The sequence below is a fragment of the Ambystoma mexicanum genome, chromosome 6p, assembly GCF_040938575.1.
Source record: "Ambystoma mexicanum isolate Mex_15411 chromosome 6p, UKY_AmexF1_1, whole genome shotgun sequence".
Classification (NCBI taxonomy): Eukaryota; Metazoa; Chordata; class Amphibia; order Caudata; family Ambystomatidae; genus Ambystoma; species Ambystoma mexicanum.
The window spans coordinates 353,662,972-353,686,821 of NC_090935.1; the positions used below are offsets into that span (position 1 = coordinate 353,662,972).

At 45.8% G+C, this 23,850-nt stretch overlaps 1 protein-coding gene across 3 annotated transcripts in view; it reads left to right on the plus strand.

Annotated features, from left to right (window-relative positions):
- SPEF2 (sperm flagellar 2) overlaps positions 1-23,850 on the plus strand; it is a 1,748,369-nt gene that overhangs the window by 253,590 nt on the left and 1,470,929 nt on the right. For all 3 annotated transcript variants that reach the window (XM_069627121.1, XM_069627123.1, XM_069627122.1), the window contains exon 6: positions 10,179-10,258. In XM_069627121.1, coding sequence (XP_069483222.1) covers positions 10,179-10,258 — 80 coding nt within the window. The remainder of the gene's footprint in view (positions 1-10,178; positions 10,259-23,850) is intronic.

Sequence of the window (23,850 nt, forward strand, 5' to 3'; positions counted from 1 at the left end):
CTACAAATCCCTCCTGGGCATGATGTCCTCATGTATATTCCTCATCCCAAATTGCAGGCTTCGCATGAGGCCTGTCCATGAGGCACTGGACGACAAATGGAAAAAAGCTCTTGGCTCTTGGGAGGACATCGCCCAGATTCCAATGACTCTGCACAAGGCTCTTCGATGATGGAACGCCCCGCAGAACCTTTTACAAGGGATGCCGTTTCAGGCACCAATGTCAACCCTTCTCTTGAGGACGGACGCATCTCTTTCGGTCTGTGGCGCACATCTTGCGGACCTACAAACCAAGGGCTCTTGGTCAACTCGGGAGTCCCAACTCCACATCAATGTATTGGAACTCAGGGCCATATAGTGGGCACTGAAATCTTTCCTTCCTGTAGTAGCGGGGCAGGTACTTGCTGTCCAGACAGACAACACGACCTCCATGCACTACACAAACAAGTAAGGACGCACAAGGTCAGATCTTGTCTCAAGAAGCCCAACTACTATGGGCATGGGCCTTGCATCACAGAGTCCAAATCAAGGCGGAACACCTTCTGGGAGTGGACAATGTCCTAGCGGACAAACTGAGCAGGGACTACACGTCGTCGGACGAGTGGGAGCTGGGCGAAGAGGAAACCCAACGGATCTTCGCCTTATGGGGCCATCTACTTCTCATTCTTTTTGCCAACAGGGCCAATAAGAAATGCAGAATGTTCGCCTCCAGGTACCCAGAGAGTCGGTCAGTAGGAGATGCTTTCTCAGTGGATTGGATGGGGAAATTCCTATATTCCTTTCCTCCCTACCCCTCTTTTCCAGAATACCACGCAGACTGTAAGAGCAGAAGTGTTCGATGATCCTGATTGCACCGGACTGGGCACGACAGATCTGGTACTCGACCCTAGAGCACTTATCCTGATGGCCCCTGATTCGCCTCAAAGCGCATCAGTATCTATTGCTGCAACAGAACAGCAAGGTCCTCCACCACGACCCAGCGAGCCTGTCTATCAAGGCATGGTTCCTGAGCAGCGTAAGATGATGAATCTCAATCTGCCTGCGGAATGCTGGGATATAATCAGAGCATCATGGGCTCCTTCTACACGCATCACCTACACTAGGAGGAAATTGACTCGTTTTTCCAAGTGGTATGAAACGTATGCTATTGATCCTCTCACCGCTTTGGTTGAGAAAGTACTTCCTTACTTATTATACCTAGCCAAAGCAGGACTTTGACTGTCTTCGATCAAGGTCCACCTATCGGCCATTACGGCATACACAACGGCACCAGAGACACAGTCCTTGCTCTCCCTTCCCGCTGTCAAGGTCTTCTTGAAAGGCCTTTTGCGTACATACTCAACTACGCCCACGCCGGTCCCAACCTGGAGCTTGAACACTGTGCTAACAGCCCTCATGGAGTCTCCTTACGAGCCCATCCACAGGTGCGACATAAAATTCTTGTCTTGGAAAACGGCTTTCTTGATAGCCATTACTTCGGCCAGGAGGATCAGTGAGTTACAAGCTTTATCTTCTGAACCTCCCTTCACCTTGTTCCACAAGGACCGTGTCATTTTAAAACCACACCCTAAGTTTCTTCCGAAGGTAGTATCGGAAATGACGCTCACAGAACGCATTGTCCTGCCAACTTTCTTCCAGAACCATTCGTCGGAAGCAGAATGAACATTGCATTTTCTGGACATAGCTAGAATATTTAAGTTTTATTTGCAAAGAACTAAGGAGTTTGTTCTTCAAATAGACTGTTCATTGCTTTCTCGGGCCACACAAAGGGCCTGCATATTTCCAAACGAGGTCTGGTGCACTGGGTTTCTTCTTGCATCACCCACAGCCATCAAACGAAAGGCGACCCCCCCTTCCCAAACCAGTATCGGCACACTCAAACGGAGGGAGAGCGGCGTCAACAGCGTTCCACGCAGGGGTGGCCTTGAAGGACATATACAGAGCCGCCACATGGAGCACTCTACACACGTTCGTTAAACACTACTGCCTGGCTGAAGATGCTAACAAAGAAACTGCAGTTGGACAGACAGTGCTCCGCCACCTCTTTGCATAAGGAAGGACCAGCCTCCCTTTCCCATCTTTCCCTGAGTATGTAACCGTTGTGTTGCTGCATGGTAAAGGTTTGATCAGAGATATGCTTTCTGTATTTATGCATACATGTATATGATGGTGGCATGTTTTTAACTGCTTGGTATTCTATTCAAGCATCTGAATCTATGAAAGATCCAATGCTGGAGAAGTCTTAGTTACTTACCTGTAACTGTATTTCTCCAGCATGCTGCTGCTAATCCTGTACAAATTTCAGAGGTTATTTTGGGGTGGTTAGCATATGCTGACGATCTTATCTTGCTTGATTATACCCCTGTGGGCTTACAATTAATGCTGGACGCTCTAAGTAGATATTGTATCCTTAATGGTCTATTGATCAACATTGATAAAAGTAAGATGATGGTATTCACAAAAAAACGTTGCCCAAAAACATATACGTGGACACTGAATGGTAAACCTTTAGAACAAGTTAGATCTTATAAATATCTGTGGATAATCATAGATGATCGTATGACATGGTCTGCTCAATGGACGACTTTACAAGCCCGATGTCAAACGGCCACTAACACCTTAAGCATATTTATTGGTAAGAACAGCGGCTATTCGATCTCTGCGATACTGACCATTTATGTCACAAAGATAAGATCAATAATACTATACGCAATTATCATATGGGGACATAAATGCATTAAATTGGTCGTGCAACTTGAAGCCTCCTTGCTTCGTAAATTGTTCCGTTTACCTCAATGTGTTAGCCTAGAATACTTATATCTCGAATTTAATTTGACAAGTATCTCTTACGTATTTACTTATCACTGTGTATTAAATTTTGAGAAATTGTTACGGCTTAAAAACGAAACCATTCCCGGTGCTTATGTATCTGCTTACTTGCGCCTGATCAATGGCACAATGTTTGGCATAATGGGCGATTTGAAAAAAATCCATACTAAGTGGGTTAGTTAATTGCCCTCAAATGCTCAAATGAGTATCTATTCTGTGAAGGCAACTGTAAAAATTATTCTAAAAGAGGTCAGTGATGAACAGCAGTTAACAGACCTGTCAACAAAAACTAATAGTGGGGTCTATTGTAATGAAAATGTACTGCGCAGTTACCCTCCCAGATATATTAAGGCTTATCCAAGTCCTCGAATCGTGAGACAATATCTTTTATTGAAATTTAATATCTCGGAGGCACTTGAAATCAAAGGCGCCCACTTGGGTATCCCTCGATCGACGCTATTGTCGTTTGTGTAGCATGAATGTAATTGAGACTCTGCACCACCTCTTAATTGTATGTGAATGCCTAAGTGCACTCTGGTATACACACATGAAATCTTACAATAATCATTTTAATCCAGATGAAATTGAGAATCTCTGGCTTCTATTCATGAGTGGCAATGACACAAACTTTATGTATTTCATGGTGCTATTTTATACTAAAATTGTACAGATTTTAAATTGTCTTGAATAATTATGTGAGATTATTGCATTATATCATTATGAATTATCTCAGTATCTCAGTACTAAGACAGGGTTTTATCATTGTCTTTAATTTTGAACTGTAAATGCTCGCTTTTAGAAATATTACTGTAAATGTGAATGAAATGATATATAAAACATTTGTTTTGTTATATGTATATCAATAAAATAAAATAAATAAAAATAAAAAATAGATTCACATGCGCCCACCCGCCTCCCCTGAGAGGCTGCTCCTACGCTCAACACCCATCATACTGTAGTTCCTACGGTTCAAAATCTGAAGATGGCTGACTGGGGCGGAGCTTAAGCCCTGCCACCTCATTGGTTGGGGCCATAAGGACCAAAGTGAGGTGGAGGGACTACACAATGGGATGGGTCATAGGCCATAATAGTCTATGTACATGCATTTCTATGTAGCAATGGTTGTATATAAAAAAAAGATATATTTTTAATAATTATTTATCACCGAGGATTCCCAGTCTGACGACGGGGAATATTCAAGCATGTGAATCTATGAAACATACCAATGCTGGAGAAATAATTACACGTAAGTAACTAAGACATTCTTGTCTCTTTATGCCCACATAGCAGGTACATCTTTGTAAACATCCTGAACCTGCATGCCTAAAGGATGGCAAAGCAGGGCCAATTTTCTATTGCTCTTAAGTTTCACCCCCAATTTTATTTATTTGATTATTTATATAGTGCACTAGGCCAGAGGCTATCAAGGCACATTAAAGGGATGGTCTAGTAAAATTTTTTATTTAAAAAATAGATAGGCAACATAAAAAAAAAATACTAGCATTCTCCGTTTTAAAACTTCCTATGTAAAATTTTGAGCTAATCAAGCTCAAAATTCGCAAAAGCAAGCACATGGGCGCATCCATTTTGCGGCAAACATAAATACAACGTTGTGTTGGAAAACACTGCGGTTTTTCTTTCCAAGTTTCTCAGGCTCCTCCGGCTCGGAGCACCGGAGACCCAAAGTAATAGCCACAGCAGGCAGAAACACACGCGGTTGTGTTGTAAAACGCTGCGGTTTTCTTTCCAAGTTTCTCAGGCTCCTCAGGAACCTGAGAAACTTGGAAAGAAAAACCACAGCGTTTTCCAACACAATAACGTTGTATTTATGTTTGCGGTCGCTTCAAAAGCGACCGCAAACATAAATACAACGTTTTTAAAGCTGCGGTTTTATTTCTAAGTTTTCCGGGCTCCTCCAGCTAGTGCTTATTTTTAAAAAATAAATAAATAGCACTTACCGAGATTCAGCTGCAGCTTTCCTGCTCTGGTCTCCGGTCCCCGTCCTCCGCCTACAGCTCTAATGAAGGGAAAGCCACTCAGCGGTAGCCTTTGTTTACTACAGCTGGCTGTCTTTTCCTTCATTAGTGCCGCAAAAGCAAAAGCCAGCACAGGAGGGCCTCCATTTCACAAAATGGATGCGCCCATGTGCTTGCTTTTGCGAATTTTGAGCTTGAATAGCTCAAAATTTTACATAGGAAGTTTTAAAACGGAGAATGCTAGTATTTTTTTTTTATGTTGCCTATCTATTTTTTTAAATAAACAATTTTACTAGACCATCCCTTTAATACAAATAATAGTCAGTTTCACACGTAAAAAGAAATAATTGAAGTCTTAGGTGGTATACGATACAGGCTTGAGGAGACTGGTCAGAGCTGCATGAGGAGGGTCGTTGCTATGTAGCTTGGGAGAAAAGCAGGGTTTTAAGCAGCTTGTAGAATGACCAGTAGGAGTGTTCAAGTCTCAATGATGAGGGGAGATCATTCCTGCTCTTGGCGGCAATGACCAGGAAGCTTGCTCCTCCAGCTCTTTGAAGGCCGAATCTGGGGGTGTTGAGTCGATACGTGTAGGTTGAGCGAGTAAGTCTGGTATTTGAGGCTTTTGAGAATTTGGAAGTGAGGTATCTTGGAGCTGAATTTGACATACATTTGTGGGTTATAGCTATAGCTTTGTATCGGATTCACTCTTTGATGTGAAGCCAATGAGCATTTCTTCTAGCCTGCGAAATTTGCTCTTTTTTTCGCAATGTTCAAGGCAGCTCGTAAGGCGTTGTTTTGTACAACTTATTGCTTTTTTATGTTCCCAGATGAGGTGCCTGCAAAGAGGGCGTTGCAGTAATCCAACCTAGACCCTATCAGAGCCCTTGCAATGGTGAGGCAACTTTCTGAGGAGAGGGGCGGACGACAGGTGCAGTTAAGTTTAGTGATGTATGCTGCTGACGAAGTGATGGCGTAGAGTCTAGGTAAACTTGTAGGGTTTTGACCTAATTGACTACTTGGATAATGTTTGCTGGGTCAAGTCTATTTAGTAAGGTTCGTAAGCTGACTATGAGTATCTCTGTTTTGCCATCATTGAGACAGAGCATGTTTAATGCCATCCAGGCTTGTATAGTTTGGTACACTTGTTTCAATGAGACAGTTGGTGGCGTAGTCGCCGGTCAAGGGTAGGTGTAGCTGCGTGTCGTCGGCGTAGTTGGTATATGAGATTCCCTGGGCGTTGAGTAGGTCAAAAAGTGGCTTTGTGAAGATATTGTACAGTGTTGGTGAAACGCAGGAGCCTTGTGGGACACCACATGTGACGGGAGTCGGGCGGGGGGGGCTGAGGTAGGGAATTGGCCTGAAGTGAGAAGGTGCTTGCATAGTATTTGATGATCCACTAAATCAAAGGCAGCCGAAAGATCAACATTAGGAGGAGGGCAAGTTTACCACCGTCTTTAGATTCGTCAAGCTGGTTATTTAGGTCCAGTAGGGCTGTTTCCGTCCCGTGGCCTGGTCTGAAACAGATTGTCGCAGGTCTAGACAGTTGTTGGATTCCAGGCGTTGTTGGATCTGCAGATATGCTGCTCTATCCAATATTTTCAGAAGGAATGGTACCGTGGCGATGGGGCGGTAGTTTTTGGGATATCATAGTCTAGTGTGGGTTTTTCCTAGAGCGGTAGCACCAAGGCGTCTTTAGTTCGCTGGCACAATGCCTGTGAAGAAGGAGACATTGATGAGGGAGGAAATGAATGGTGCTAGAGCTTCTGCACAGTCTTCAATGAATGGGGAAGGACAGATGTCTGCTTGACATCTGGAGAGCTCAAATCCCTTTATTATTGTTCTGACATCACTTAGACAGGTTTGAACTGAAATAGAGGGATGTTGGGTTTGGTGACTTTGGGTGCCAGTTCAGGAGGGTTTCTGGGAGTAGGCAGTGTATTTTCTTTTGCTGGATTTTACATTGAAGCATAGAGATCTTACCCATTAAGGCAAGTTGAATGTTTGTGCACCAGACGGTATCTTTGGTGCCATTGGTATTAGGTAGGGTTGTAGATTCAAGTTCAGAGTATGCTGTAGAGCTCTCTATTGCTGGAGGTAGCTTTTGCAATTCTGGTGTTGTATGTGGAGCTTTGAGGATGACGATCTTGTAGGCTTTAGTTTTGGATGCGAATTGGGTTTTATTTAGTTGATTAGGGTTGTTTCTCCATGATGTTCCAGCTTTGCGTTTCACCATACAGAGAATTTTCAGGTCTGGGGTGAACCATGTGGCGACATGGGCACAGGGTTTGGCTTTCTGATTGGTCAGTGGGGCGACTGCGATGATGGCAGTGGTCAAGGTTTGGTTGTATCTATCAACCAGGATGGTAGGATCACTAATGTGTTTGGCTTGCTCTAGGAGAGGTTTTAGGAAGGGTGTGATGCATGTGTGATGTTTGCTTGCATGTGCGATGTTCCTTGATTTTCTGGTTTGTATGGCGGGCAGTGGGGGAGGCTTAGTGAGCCTTACCTGCATGGGTATATGGAAGGTGATGATGTTGTGATCAGACCAGGGGCAGGATACATTAGAGATGATTGTGATGCTGCAGTTTAAGTCAGCAAGCCAGTCTAGGATTCAGCCTTTGTTGTGGGTAGGCTGCGTGAATCACCTTATAAATACAGAGGTCTCCAGGGTGTTAGCCAAGGAGAGGGCATTGGGGTCGGTGGTGTCATAGAGGCCTAGGTATAGGTCTCTGAGAATTAAATTTTAGAGGTAGGTTTGGAGTTAGCAGAGAGGATAGGGGATAAGTCATCTTTAAATGAAAGTAGGGGGCCAGGAGGTTGGTAGATCAAGTGAATGGTGGCTATATATGAGAGGTTAAGTTTGATTGATAAGTCTCTGGATTGTAAAATGTGGGTATTGGTGTCTCTGATGGTTAGGGAGTCCTTGGCTATAATAGCTACCACACCTCCTCTTCCATCTGATCTGTATTTGCAGAAACAGCATCGTTTTGGGTAAGAGCAAGGGAGAGAGCAGGGCCTGAGGCTGCATGGAGCCATGTTTCCAAAATGGCTTGCAAGTCTAAGATGCTGGCAGTAATTAGGTCAGCAATATCCAATGCATGGCCAGTCACAGATCTAGCATTAATTATGGTTCCTTTTAATGGAATCTGAGTCCAGTTTAGGGTCTATGGTAGTGGGAGTATTACTAGCGTGCTTGGCTTGAACTAATGAGGCATGGCATTGAGTGGTGAATCAGGTGAAGTGGTCAGTGCTGAGTGCTTGGGCAAGCTTCGAATTCCTTGTGAGGAGGGCAGGTGGGCGACTTTCCTTGGTGGGCAATAGTGACCATTAGTGTGGCATTGTTGTGGGATTGTGGTGGCGTGGGGCTGGTGGTCAGAGAGGCAGGCCTAGCGGTAGGCTTGATTGAGTCGAGTTCGGTGGTGAGGCCTGCATTCGATGGAGTAGGGCTGGGGGGCAACAGACAGGGTGGTCGTGAATGCAGGTTTGGTAGGTTGTGAATTTCTGAGAGAAGGGTTAGGGGTGCAATGGGCATAGGGTCGTGTGGTTATGGTTGTAGGATGTAGTTTGAGTGTGTTTTGCGTTGGTTCAGCAGACATTTGAGCTTTGATGCTGTTACTATGGTTGATCCAGGAGTAAGCGGAATAGGTCCGTGCCATCAGACGAGAGGGTCTGGTGTTGCTGGTGCATGGAGAAGACGGCATATGGGGGACATGTGGAGGCATGTTGGTAGACAGTGACTTCGGCAAGAGGTTAGGTGGGGCCCCGGGTGGGGGTACAGCAAGATTAAATGAGCAGGGAGGCAGAAATGTTGATGGGGTATGGTCAGTGGGCAGGGCAGTACCAGTGACATAGACAGAGGGCGTTAGGGTTTTAGGAAACTAGTCGGGCCATGCAGGTGGTGGGCGCTCTTTCGTGGCTAGAAGAGGCCAGGCAGTTGTGGTGATCATAGTCCGTAGTGGTGGACTTTTGTGGGAGGCAGGCATATCTTGCAGGCTGCCCAACTAAAACTCTTATGTGCGAGTTATGCAGCAATTTTGGGGCAACCATTTTTGAGTTGCTGATGGGCAAACTCTGATGGTTGGTATTGGGGGTGTGATTCCGGCATGTGCCTTGTTCATGACGACTGTTTGTTCCTGAAGAAGCAGGATGGGGCAAACACTGATAGGCTGGGCTTAATGCTAGGGTAGTTTCATGTGGCGAAGTACTAGCGGTATTTTTGTAGCGGCGCGGTGTGGAAGACCTCACGGACAAGGGTGGTACACATGGCGGGGCAAGGCTGTACGCGCACGGCAGGGAAGTGGATGAACAATCGAGATATCTGATGGGGGATCGACAGCATATGCAGGGTGTGCAGTTTGTCAGAGGGTGAGGCACGAGTGCAGGGATCAAATGGAGACATTTTGGAGTGTGTGGTGGTTGGTGGTCATAAAGGGCAACCTTCCAAGACGAGCCAAGATTAATACATTTACATCAGGCTTATCTTTGTTGCATGGGTCCACCCTGATGTAGCTGCCTGGTTGGTCGGCATCGCGCAATGGGTAGCAGCGGAGAGCGGCAGAGAGCTGTGGCAGCCTTCGAACATGGCCTTTGAATGTGGCCGGTGTCGCCTCCCGGCTCTCCTTCTTCTTCTTAATTATCGGAGGCGTGGGCGGACCCACGCAGGCACTTCCCCATCCTATAGGACGAGGCGCACCGTACCTTCATGCTCTACTTTCCTTTGTTTACTTTTGCTGTGTCAGCTAATGTCCCTGAGTGGCGCATGTGATTGGCCCTGCACTATTCAGTGCTATACCGCTTTTACTGTTGGTGGCACGGAACGGAAGTGGGACTTTCCACTGGCAGTGGTCTGCTGTGCAGGGGCCTACCTCCTATTACCTTCTGCTTGCACCTGCTGATGGTGGCTGCATCATGCTCCTAGTGTCTGCTTTGTAATCTTCTTTGGATTGACCTTTGCCAGCTCCCCCTGGTCCCAAATCACTTCATCCCCATGTAGTGCTGAGGCAGAAGCTGAGAATTTAGATACGTTTGGTTTATTTAAGTAGCCCGCAAAGCATGGTCTGATGCAGCTACATTGACGCTCTCCAACTGTCCCCTGCGAGCTCTGTCATCAACCCCGAGTTTTCTTTTCCACACATGCCATTCACCCATGCTATACTTGAGCCAGAACCTACACACACGTGTGCATGCTCTCCATTGCAAACAGACATGCACGTAATCCCCATTGCAAAAAAACAAACACACACTTGTACTCTCCATTGTAATACACACACATGCTTGTTTCTCGCAGTAAAACACAGGTTTATGTAGAGTCCAGTAACCTCGAAAATTGCCTGAAATAAAACTAACAAGGAAAAATCTTTTTTTTTTTATTTGAAGGATGTGTACACTGAGATTATGAAATTTGAAAAGCAACAGAAGAAAGACAGTCCAGCAAGCAGCCTCCAGTCTCCTGACAGGTACCTATCGTCTAGATAAGACAATCTTAAAGGTTGTGTCTCGTGTATACATTGAAGATTGTGTACTGCTGTTCTGACCTGTAATTGTCTTATATTTAAACATGACATGACCGTGATTATGTAAAAATGAAATGCATAGAAAATCGTAAAGTGACATTTTAGAATAATCCGAAAACCAGGTTTAATCCTAAACTAGGCAACAAAAAATGATAATTAAAAGAAATGTGTACGATTAATAAGAAAAGGGGCATTAGTGTGAAATGTAACTAACGTTAAAAAACGGAAACTGAAAGAAGCCAACTTAAATTAATCACCCATCCGGCGGGAACATCTGAACACGATGTCGGAAAGTGACGGGCTAAACTGTGTTTCCCCTGTATAAATGGTGTAGAAAACAAAAACGAACGGTGAAATACATTTATAATACATAAACATTATTTTTAATAATTAAAATATTGACCTATGCTTGTATTTTATCTTTGACATGTGATATGTTCATCTTTCTCCTTCATTGAAAAAATGTATTTGAACATATGTCTGCTCTAAAAAGACCACATTAATGTCTGCGAGTTTACACGTTATTTATCAATAAAAAGATTAAAAAAAACTACAGGCAGAACTAACAATGCAACTTTCACACACATTTACATTATTTGTGGCTGAAGAGGGTCATGGTCCCATCATTTGAGCATGAAATGGTCCAACGGTCCACTGTAGTACTTGACTGAGGCCACACAGCTGTATCCTCACCACTCCACGTGCTAGGAGGCTTTCTCAAAGTCACAAACTGGGGTAGGACTCGGAAAAACCAACCAAGCGTTAGCAGGGCTATTCTCAAACGAACTTGAGCAAAGCCACTCTCATAAGTGAAGTTGACCAAGCAACAAGGTTGAACAAAATAGGGAGGGGGCACTGTAGTGTAATATATCTAACACTTACAAGACTTGATCAGAAAAAGACCCATACAGTTAAGTTATAAAAATAACAATTGTTTATAGCAATACTACACTAAGGCACACATTAAAAATGTCAAGGCAAGTAAAAATACTTTACTACATATGTACAACTCAATGTTAGGTAACCAACTAATGTTTACACACTACTTTAGAAAAACAAGACGTTATCAACACAATAAATGCATTCAAGGAGGGAGAACTGATGTTAAGTACAAATAAATATATAGGTCTTATCATTATTAGACACCCGGCACCATGTACTAAAACTTCAGAAGTCCAGCACTAGAGTGTGCCAAGTCCTGGTAGTCTTTTATGTGTCCAAAAGGGTTCCTGAGTGAAGAGGTGAGTAGTTAAGGAGGCCCACTCTGCTACTGCATGTACAGTACTGAAGTTCAGTTAGTGCAGGATAAATTCAACATGCGAAATAGGGACTCAAGCAGCTTAAGCCGTGTTCCAGCAAAAGAAGGATCAGCTACAACCCCTGGATTCTCAAGGATGAATCACAGACGTACTGACCCAGACACCACTGTGCTGGGACAGCCCTGGATTGCGCTAAAGTAAGCAGGACTTTGCGCCCAATGCAAACACAAAATGCAAACCCAATGGCAAGGGTGGTGGTTCAATAGCTAGAAGGTACCTCAGGTCCCCAAGTCCCTAGAAAGGTAGAAAAGGTAGTCCCAGGTGAGAGTAAATCACTGGGGAAAGCAAGTGTCACCATTTTAGTCACTGTGCAGGGTTGTCATGTCACAGGTTCAAGGGAATTCACAGCTGGTAGGTATTGGGTTCCTCTGGAGACCTCGCACTCAGACAGGGAGGGATATTCATGTTCAGATCCTCAATAAGGGGGAGACCCTCACATAGATGTTCACAGAGGCACTTCCCGCATTGACTCTGGACTGAGTCAGGTGGCACTCAACTACTCTGTGGTTGAACTTCAGCCTTCCTGCAGGTTCATCTCTTAGTAGAGGGCACCACAGCAGATTGTCAGAGTCCCAGCAAAGCGTTGTGGATGCCCACGAAGAGTACCAGCCATTTGGCCAGCTGGAAATCCTTACAAAGATGATCAGTTTGTTCTGGGCCTTGTAGAGGAAATGCAAAGATAGACGCTACTATGACCAAAAACTAGCGAAGTACGTAGAGTAGGACAGGTGATGGGTTGGTCCCACCAGTCTTGGGGAGAAAGGCAACCTGCAGAGATTTTTTCCTGTTGATTAGAGGGTCGAGGTGCATGTCATGGTAGTATTGGAAGAGTCCTCCAGTGTCCCTCGGTCAACAACTTCAGCTCCAGCGGTCACCTCGGTTCCTGGGTCGAGAGTGTCTCCTTGTATCCAGAAAATGGGGATGGGGTGGGGGGGACACACCAGCTCTCCATTTAGGACACTTGCAACATTCAAACTTGGAGGTGGATGTCCAGTAATGGACGGCCAGCCCCCCAGAATCTACCCAGCCAACATTTGGGCAGACAGCCCTCTTCCCACTTCCTGCCAGCATACACACAAAGGCGAGCCCTTGTGGGCTTCTGACAAGAAGACCACCAAAGTGCATTAAGACAAAGGTAATCCTGCCCCACCTGACAAGGGAGGGTGGCCAACAAACAGGCCATCTTGAACAGGACTTAAAGCACAAGGAGCCCTCAATGGTAGTATGTGGGCACGTTCATTGCATTATCGTGGCTAAAAAGGTAGCCTGGGATCATGCATTTCGAAAATAGGTGGGAAAGTAATGACTGCCATGAGCATGTTCAGAGGCTGCCTTGAAAGTAGTACAAATTATACTTGGAACAAAGAGAAGGGGACACAAAATGCCCCCATAGCACTACATGGAAGATGGCTTGTGCTGCAAACAGTAAAATACAAAAGTAATTAAAGGGAGATCACCACTCCTGCAGTGGTGGGTTTAGGGACTCGCCAGTGAACCCGAAATTACATTGCAAAAGGAAATCTAGGGGTCCCTGGTGGCACACTGTGTAAGGTGAGTGCTGCTGCCATGGGAAAGCATGAGCGCCAACACTATGGGGAGAGGTCTTCCCACGCAATGTAACATTCAAAGAGGTCCATTGATCCCTGAACCCTGAATAGAAGTAAATGCAGCAGCTGAGTGAGATACAAAAAAGCTGCACTAACCTTCAAAGTCAATGAAAAATTCCTAGTGAGTCCAGCAGTAGTGCTTGGAGGCTTATGATAGAGAGGGTAAGATTTTGCAAATAGAATATCTGCCTAAAGCATGTGTGCTGCATTCATTCTTCGTGCATGAACACTGAGTGGCTCTGATGGGCCTATCGCCTGAGTTCGGGAAGGAGACAAGTGGGAAACTGCTTTCTGGACTTATTTTGGACTCTATGAATATCAAGTGAGGCCTTTTGGGCTTTGTAATTCCCCTGGATTCCAGTATGTATTGGAGGTCGTCATACAGGGTCTCCTTGATGTAGGCGTAGTGGTATGCATTAACGACATAATAATCTAATCAGACACCGAAGAAGAGCATGTACAAATCATTAGGGCGGTGCTTCAGAGACTGTGTGAAAATAATTTGCACACTAAGTTGGAAAAATGTGTTTTCCACACCACCACAGTTAGTTTCTGGGGACACACTGTCTTGTGAGAGATTACAGATGGTTACTATAAAGGCGGAAGAGATTTTAACCTGTCCAGCTCCCACTAATGTAAAAGACATACAAGCCCTGTTGGGTTTTTCAAGCTTTTCTCTGTAATCATAGTCCCCATCCCCGGATTACTGCATAAACGGCACAATTTGTTTGGAATGAAGAAGCCAAACGGGCCTTCACACAATTAAAGTGGGCATTTACCACTGCACGTGCTAAGGCACCAAGACATTACGCTGCCATTCATAGTAAAAAGACGCGTCGAGCTACGCATTGGGAGTCATACTATCACAACAAGATGCCGAGGCAAGGCATCTCCACCCTGTGGCATGTGTCATGTGCAAACTGCTACCCACAGAAGGGAATTAATCAGTAGTGGATAAAGAGTTATTGACAATAAAAACAGAATTTGAGGAATGGCACCATTACTTTGATGGCTGCTAAGCTAAACCATAGTGATGGATCACTTCAACTTACAATTTCTAAAGACAGCTAATAATCTCAACCAATGCCAGCTTCACTGGTCTTTGTTTTTAGCAGGTTTCGTTTACATTATTTATTTCTGATCTGGGGTACAGAAACAAAAAGCAAATATACTACCCAAATGTCCCTAACAGGCCAAATTAGAGCAGGAATGATCAGATTCAAAGGTTAAAGACATGATACCAGATTGTTTAATATAAATGGCGGGAACTCACTCTTTGACCATATCACTAGTTGCATTTCGATTAGAGACTTAGAAAAATGGGTACATCAAGATCCAGGAAAAAAAGTGATATCAGGATTCCCCTAAAAGAGAAATAAAGTTGTGCTTGCCCACTAGTGAGTTGCAAAGACAATCCTTGGACTGGTGTCATGACTCCCTAATAATGGGAAACCCGGAGATACATCAGACTCTCATCCTCCTTAGGAGGTTTTTCTCATGTCCAATAATGACCAAGGGCATAACTGAGCATATACAAACCTGTGAAAACTGTGCTTGCACCTGGCACACACGCATCATGGATTTATAACAGCTAATTGCTACTCTATCACCTATCCTACCTCCCTTTTTGAAGCCTGGAAGGAAAAAGTACAAGAAAGAGCTCCTGGTCTCCAACCCATGCCTACCCATCACTGACACCTGTGTCAATGCTTCTTCCAGGCAGACTGTCACTGACCTCCTCTTTGTCGCTTCCTCTCTGGACCTATGGACTTCCCATATGGTCTGTCCTCTCCCCTTTCTCTTCTTCGCCCTTTAATGGTGGTTCCAGATGCGAAGTACTCTTGGCACACTTCCCCATTCTCTAGGTGCATAATTAATGTCTACCAGAATATCACTGCCATGTTCCAGGGATCTCTGCCCAACCTCCTCCTTGTTGATAGGCATCTTCCGTCTCTCATCAACTTCCTCCCTTCTCTTGCCTCTCCTCCTTCTGTCACCTCTTTGAATACTTTGTCCTTGAGGTCCTTTCTCTCACTGAGATGTGGTTTACTGCCATCTCTGTCAATGCTTTTGACACTTCTCACTGAGGGCTACATAATCCTCTCTAATCCTAGGTTTAACCAGTCTGGAGGCTGAGTGGCCCTGATCTTCCCTGAATGGGTCCCTGCTCCTATCATACCCACTCAGTCCTACTCCTCCTTTAAATGATTCATCTGCAGGCATGCTGTCTCTCCTATCCTCTCGTTGACTCTTGCCACCATCTACAGGACCCCTGGTCCGGTCTCCCATTTCCTTTCAGGGTGGTCTGACCTCACCTCTTCTTTCCTGGTGTCTACCTCCAAGCTTCTCCTCAGAGATTTCAGTATTCACCTTGACTCTCCTGATGCGGCACTGGATCTTCCACAGCCTCTCTGAATCTCTTGCCCTCACCATGCTACCCTCCAGTCCATCCCACTCAGTCGGACACACCTTGGATGCTCTCATATCAGCAGACATCCCCATCTCCAACCCTCTAATTACACCTCTCTCCTGGTCTGACCATGCTCTCCTGTGCTCTCATCTGGAACTCTTGGCGCCCCTGGCTAAGCCTCTGCCTGCACTACCAGTCTCCTTCTCCCGTATTTCGACCGATGAAGCGAGTGTCAGTTGCTGCCTTTGCTACCACTTTCATTCCCCCTCTCACTCCAGGCACTGACTGTCGCCCTGACACATCCCTTGCTAACCTTCACTTCTGCATCTTCAACGCCCTGGACATTTTTTCCTGTGCCATGCAAATCCACATGAAGCCTGCCTCCAATAGCAACACCTGGTATGATTCGGAACTAGACTCCCTGAAACGCAAGAGCAGAGTTGCTGAACAGAAGGGACTGGCTTCAAGCACATCCACTGGTAGACTTGCCTGCCGCCTGCATCAAAGGCAATACAGACACTCCATCAGCTAGAAGAAGATGGCCCGTATCCAAACCTGCATCACCGGGGCCACCAACAACACGGCTGAACTGTTCAAAATCTGCAAGAAACTCACCAATCCTACTGCAGTCTCCACTTCTCCTCTGCCATCCCACTGCACTGGTCTCCCACTTCATTACCAAAACCCAGAACACTTAAAACAGACAAGTGAGCAGGGTCACTGAGCCCAGAGATATACACCCCTATTGGTTTTCACACACTGGACTGAATTGTTTTACTTAAGAAATGTAATAAACAACATAAATTGAGACATATTTTCAGGACACTTAACAATTCACAAAAAAGTATCTACACATGATACAATGGTGTTCACCTAAGGAGGATACCTTGTATCACGGTACATAAACATATACAAAGCCTTAAATCCATGAAGGAAAACCTAGGAACAAATGTACACATTAAATAGAGTGTGGTAGATTACACAATTTATAGCAGTGTATGAGTTAGACACTGGGGAAAAAGAGTCAGAGTCGACACAACTGTGTTTTGGCCATTTCTAGCTGTATTATGTAGCTGCTGTTATGTAGGCCTTCACCTGGACAATAATTGTGGTGGAAGGTCCTGTTCGCTCAGTCGAAGAATAGACAGAGACAAGTGTGTCAGGAGTGTGTATCGGGTTACAGAGAAACTAGTATTATATATCAAGTGCAATTAATGCTTTAATTCAATTTTGCTACCGAGGACTGGTCATAGTCTTACCTGTGTTAGAAAGACAGGAAGCCGCGACATCAGTTAAAGGCAAAAGGACTGGGAAGTAGTCCCAAAATGGTGACTTGCAATCGTCGAAAGACGAATACCACTCAGATCTGTCAATAGGAAATAATGACTATTTTAGTTATTTCATTGTGTATTAGATGGATCCCCAAGGGCACACCCCATGAAATAAGTCTGTGCGATCTTACCACTATATGAGGATTGCGTCGGGGACCACATTATAAATGCATGCTCCACTGTAAAATGTGTAGACTGGACTGTGAATCCCAACTGGGTGACTTTCAAACATTTTAATGCTGAGTGTCTGTCACACATATCTGTCAATATAGGACAGAGACTGTTTCAATTATTTGATTATTGGAGGAAAAATGGCTAAATCCCATGTATTTTCCCCCCTGAGGCAGGTGCGTGCAGTCTTACCCTTTCTAGGGGATTTCGTTAGCAGCAGGTTATGAATGGTTTTGCCTCCGTGTTGTCAGAAAATTGTCAAGCCTGTTGGCAAAAAGTGTACCAATTAAAAGCTGTTCCGTATGTTGGTTAATGGTTTAAGCATCTAAGTCATATAATGGGACTGGAATACTAAGTAAAATCTCAATATGGCAGAGCCACCCTTTGGGTGCGATCGCCCGTTATTTTCAGCTCAGTTGTGTATGGTGACATTACTGTCCGATCTTGTAAAGATTTGAACGTGTTTGCTAAAGAGAAAGCTTCTTACATCTAGAGGCTGAGTCATTACAGAGCACTGCAGGGCCTCCGACTGCCTATTGCTGAGGTCTGTGTGTCTTTGTTGCCATGGCTACGAGGCATTAAATAGCGGCAGCCATTTTGGGCACTGGTAACGTGGCAGTGTCCATTCATCATGCAATTCAAAGTAAATATAAACACCTAAAGTGATTACATTTTTGGGTGACACCAGACTTTAATGGGATACCCATGTGTATCTAAGACTGGCTTGATTTACTATTGTAATTATTATATTTGTGAGAGTTACCAGTAGTCATGGTAACACAATGCGGTCCGTGTTTGTATTAGTTTGTATTACGAACTTCAAAATACGGTGTGCCACAGAATTGGAAAACAAGCTACATCTGCATTGTTAACAATACATTGCATAAAAGTCTTGGTGGCAGTACAGTACAAAAATCATTGATCACAGTATGGGGCTGTTTATACCTGATCCCACATTATATAGGAACACTTGGGATAACTTGGAAGAAAAGCTGCTTAAGGTTTAAAAAAGTCCATACACCTTGAGATTGCGGTTGTATTGTGAGATGTAGATCTTGCCTAGAACATAGCTGCTAGCCCACCATGTGTTTTTCGGGACCCTGTTGGGGCTTAAGGTCCATGTGGGAGTCGCATTATTTTAGAAATACAGTATGATTAGAAGGGAGATCATGTTTGAAATGCATACATTAACTAAATTTTCAGTTGGAAGGTCAGATTCTAAAAGGAGTGGGTTTGGGGGTTGGAGCACCTTTCCTTGGCAGCCAAGCTTGATTTTAGGGTGTCCAGATCTAGTTGGTTCCTATGAAGTGTTTCCACTCCACTGTCCCATTCAATCCTTCTTTAACCGTATTGAGCCTATGTACCCACTTCTGCTCGAGCTTGGTCAGGGCTTTGTCAATGTCACCGCCTCTCCTTTGTGGGCACAGTTTCTGTAAGATGAACCATTTGATGTAAATTTTTGTATGCTTCGTTCTGAGGTAATACTTGAACAAAGGCTTGTCCAGCACTTGGTCCTTAATGCATGATCAATGTTTCCGAGATTCTCATCTTGACAGCTCTGATTGTCTTGCCAACATATAGTAATCCACATGGACATTCGATGATGTAAATCACGTGTTTACTGTTACAATTAGTATGGTCCTTGAGTTCCCAGTGGATATCTTTGTGGTCAAAATTCTTCTTGGTTTTGGTGAAATTACAGGCTAAACAATGTCCACAATTGTCCACATTTGTGACGTCACTTGACTGGTGGGAAGTCCCACAGTGCGTTAGGTGTCTTGGATTTTTTTAAATACATGTGGACCAGAGTCTCTGTCAAGTTCTGTTTTTTCTTGAAAGCGAAAAAACATTTTTTTATTATGGCTGCCCGTGTTCCTGATCAAATGCCAGTGTTTTTTGATTGTGCTCTTTATGTTGCTCAATTAACTCTGTGCCCTGAGGTTCAGTGACCCTGTTCACTTGTCTGTTTTAAGTATTCACCCACCTGGGTAGAACAGGGCTGTAACCAGGAGCCCCTTTTTTGTTCTCGATAATACATAACCCAGAGCATCCTGTCCTCGCTCTCCTCTACTCCCCTCCCTCATCTACTCCCCTCCAACCTCCCTCACCCACTCAGGCATCCCTTGGCCCCCTCTCCCATTTCTTCCTACTCTCCTCCTTCTCGCCAATGGCACCGGAGACGGTCTCTAAATAAGTCCTCTCTATGAAAGTCTCCTCCAAGCACGTGCTCCCAAAGGAGGCAGCCCTCCCGATGTTCAGTGTTGAGGCGGTAGAAACGCTGGCTGCGCTGATAATGCTTGACGAGATTCTCTTGGCAGTACGTGCCCTGCCGTCCTCCAAAGCACCGGGTACGGACGGAATTACGGCTGAGTTCTACAAAGAGTAGGGCTCAGGGTTGCTCAGCACATGTAATTGGCGTGAGAGGTACTAGCGGACCGCCAGCCTCCGTATGTTTTGAACATCATACACCTAGACCAGTCGGGTTTTATCCCGGGGAGGTCGACCTCTGCGAATCTGCATAGGCTGTTTGCAATCCTTGCCCAAATAGACCCCGATTTGCAGGCTGCATCGGACCTGCTAGACATGGAGAAGGCATTCGACTCTGTTCAGTGGATCTCCTTTTTCGAGGTCCTGCGCCACCTGGGATCCCCTGTGTACTTCCTCTCGACAGTAAGGTTGTTGTACGCTGGATTGAGTACTCGGATTGGAATTGGCAGTGAAAGGTCTAGGGCCTTTGCATTGGGGGAGGGGACTAGGCAAGGCTGCCTGCTCTCACCCTTGCTATTTGCCGCAGCGATAGAAGTGATGGCAGCTCGGCTAAGAAAGATTCATAGGTCGAGAGGCCGAGTTTTAGGGGGTACTAAGGAGCTGGTGTCATTATATGCTGGCAACACAATACTATATTTTAAAGAACCGGCGACCAGTCTGTGACCATTGTCACAGGAGGTGATGCGGTTGGGTGAGGCTTCGGGTCTCAGAATAAACAAGATCAAATCTATTTTGTTCCCATTGAATGAGGCCATGATCAGGGCCACAAACATTGAGGGATACAGATGGGAGCAAACGGCAGTCACGTATCGTGGGGTTCGAGTCATTAGAAACGCTCAAACACTATGTGCAAACCACCATATAAAATACTTGCATACTCTGAAGGCGAAGGCTGGAGAGGTGCTGCAGGCTCTCCCTCTCGCTGTTGGGCAGGAAAGCAGTGGCGAAGATGGTGGTGATTCCCAAATTATTATACATATTCCAAAACATCCCAGTCTAGCCGGGGGGCTGGATACTTTGCGGAAGTGAAAGCACAGCTGGTAAAGCTGGCCTGGCACCCATGAAACCCAAGGATTAGTTGGGACACGTTGACTCTTCCCTGGACTAGAGAGGGCGTTGGAGCACGAGATGTGGAATTATATTTTCTAGCATCTCAACTATACTTCGCTACCTGGTGGACACCGGGGTTCCCCGGCCTCCCCCCATGTATGCATAGAAAGGTGCTCAGTGCATCTGTTCTCGCTGCAGGGGGTCCTGATCTCCAAGAGGACATGGGACAAATGTAAAGTCATCCCTGTGGCGTGTACCCTACGTGCTTGGAAAAGAGTCCTAAGGCGACTAAAAGTGGACTTTCCCTTTTGATCCGGGCATTCCACTGTGGAATATTGAGCCTTTGTCACCAACATGCAACGAGGCTATTATCCAGGATTGGTGGGGTGCTGGGATTAATCTTATGGAAGACCTGTATCTGAACAATTCCTTTGTTACCCAGGAGCTATTTACTGAAAATATGGGTGGGGGCTTCCGGCGCAGGTAACAATACTTGAGAATGAGAGCAGCCTTCAGGGAGTGGTGCCCCACGTTTCCGGAGGTTCAGCCAGCCACCCCGCTGTTGAAGTTTTATTGGGGGCTCATCGGGAAGTAGGGGGGGTGGTTTCCGCAATATATAGGATTGTTCAGCGAGAATCCCCACAGGGAGTTTTAAAATGTAAACCAAAATGGGAGGAGGATGCAGGGTCCTCATTCACGGACAAGCAGTGGACGGCACTCTGCGAAAGCACGCACAATGGGGCGATAAGCACCCGACTACAGTTGATCCAGCTTAAAACCCTACATAGGGTGTATCTGTCCGCAGCCCGCGTACACCAATTTGACAATACCAGACCGGCCGGCTGTTCGAGATGTAGTGCTGACTCTGCAGACTTCCTGCATTTGATGTGGGCCTGCGGTTAGCTGAGACCCTTCTGGCTGTGAGGAGGTGGTGGAGGGGATCTCGATAATGGGGGGCCAGACTGTCCCTTGTGAGCTGTTTTGCTCCATGTTTGGTTGGATCCCAGGGCTAGCAAATAAATATCAGAAACTGCTTACAACATGCATGATTGTGGCTAGACGTTGTATACTGTTGAAGTGGACAAGGTCATCTCCACCAGGGATAAAGATGTGGTTGCAAGATCAGACCTGGCTCAGTGATACTGTCAAATTATATGGTAACCTCTGTGGACTGCAGAATAGACTCAAGAACATTTAGGGTCCTCTTACGACCTACTTGCTGGCCTTGAATCCCAACCTGAATGGGTAGGGAGGGATAGATTGGGAAGCAATTAATAGCATGTTATTGAACCTACTGTGTAAACCGAACTACCTTGGAATAAAATGTATTGTTATTCCTGATGCTTACACGCCTATGCAATTTTGAAAGTATGTACTGGGAAAACCGGCTGGTTGATGCGCAAGATCGAAGCCTGACTTGAGTGTAACTATAGGTATTGGCTTGATGTTATGGCTTTACATTGCAATGCATGATCGATGTAATGAGATGTGTATCATGTAATAAAGACAGTTTAAAAAAAACACGCCCCCCCCCCTGCACCTCCAGTACTATCAAGGGCAACATAGCCTCCCTTGCTCCAGCCTTGCCAGATTTCGGCAATCACTCCTTGGCCATTGGCACCTTCCAACTACCCCACAAGCACTCCCTTGTGCACCCTCTCCTTAAAAAGCCTTCTGCTAACCCTTCCTGCCCAGCTAGGTACCACCCTATTTCCATTACCCCCTTCCTGGGCAAAGTCTTGGAGAAATTGGTTATCTCCCAACAGATCCACCACACTGAATCTGTTGTCTCCACAACCACCAGTCTGGCTTCAGAGCAGCCAGAGGCAGGGAAACTGCTCTCCTGAACACTGTGAAGACTTGCTCTCAGAGCTCGATTCCAACTCTCCCTCCGTTCTCATCCTTCTCGATCTTTCTTCTGCCTTTGACACGGTCAGTCATGCCACCCTTATAAATCGGCTACGTGATACCCTTGGCATCACCGACCTGGCACCGGACTGGTTGACCGCTTTCCTATCTGTCCAGCCTTCCCAGGTTCAACTGTTTTTTTTTCCTCTCCTCCATCGCACTCTCCACCTTCTGAATCCCTCAGGGCTCTATCATCTCGCCGTGGCTCTTCAACATATACCTTGCCCCTCTGGCCCACCTGATCTCCACCTCCTCTCCTCACTCCGCACCTCTCCTTCAAGCTTCCCTTCACTTCCTCCTCTTCTTCCTCTTTCATTCCTGACTTTGTGACTACCATTCAGGCATGATGGGCTGCTAATGATCTCTGCCTTAATGCCAGTAAGGCGGAGATCCTTCTGATTGGGACCGCTGCTCCCCCCTTTCCTCCTACTCTCTGGCTGTCCTCCATGGGTCCCCTTCCCTCACCCTCTTGTGAGACTAAAAAACATTGGCGTCATCTTCGACTCCTCTCTCTCCTTACATTGCGGGCCTTGACAAAAAGTCCCACTTTTTGTCTATGGGGCATTCTCCATTTCCTCACCTTCCCCCAGAAACTCAATGTCTTAAGAGCTCTGGACTACTGCAACATCCTCTTCCTCCGTCTATCTTTATCCTCCCTTCGCCCCTTCAACTAATCTATAATAAGACTGCAAGACTTATTATCGACCTCAAGCCCAGCCCAGGGACTGGATCTCTCAAGCCCTAAAATCTCTCCACTGGCTCCCGGTGGCTGCAATCAAGCTCAAGACCCTCTGCATCATCCACTGGGCTTTCTGTGGCCTGGGACCCGGCTACATCAAACCTTCTCGTCCTAAATACCCCCCTGCTAGAGCCCTTCGATCTTCTAACTCCAACTCTCTACAGATCAGAACCTTTTCCAAGCAGAGAGTGGGTGGTAGATCTCTCTTCAGCAGGAGCCGCCCTCTAGAATGGCCTCCCTACCCCTCTCAGGCTTGAGTGCATCTTCTTAAGTTACAGAAGCTTCTCAAGACTTTCTTTCCCTTCTGTATTCCCTCTCTCCTGCTAATGCCTCCCTCTGCTGCCTTGACTGGCTGCCTGGTCCGTTCTAAGTCCTACAGGGCACCAAGCCCTCCTCGCCCAGTCTACCCCATCACCCTGGTTTCCATGATCCTTCCTAACCTACCCATGCCCTTCAGGGCCCTCTTCCCCTGATTAGCCTAGCAGGGTTTTCATCCCTACTGAGTCTGGTCCACTCTTGTCATTGCACTTAGCATGTGGGCCTCCCTCCCTGCATCCCCTGGCACTTGGCCACCTGACCTCCCCTTAGCCCTTGCCTTTCCCCAGGTTCCCACTGCCTCACCCCCTGCACTGGTATACTGCCACTCAGATCCCAACTTCCCTCCCACCCTAGCATTATTCCTTTCCACCCCAACCAGCACTCCTCACCACCCCACCACCCCTGTGCTTCTTT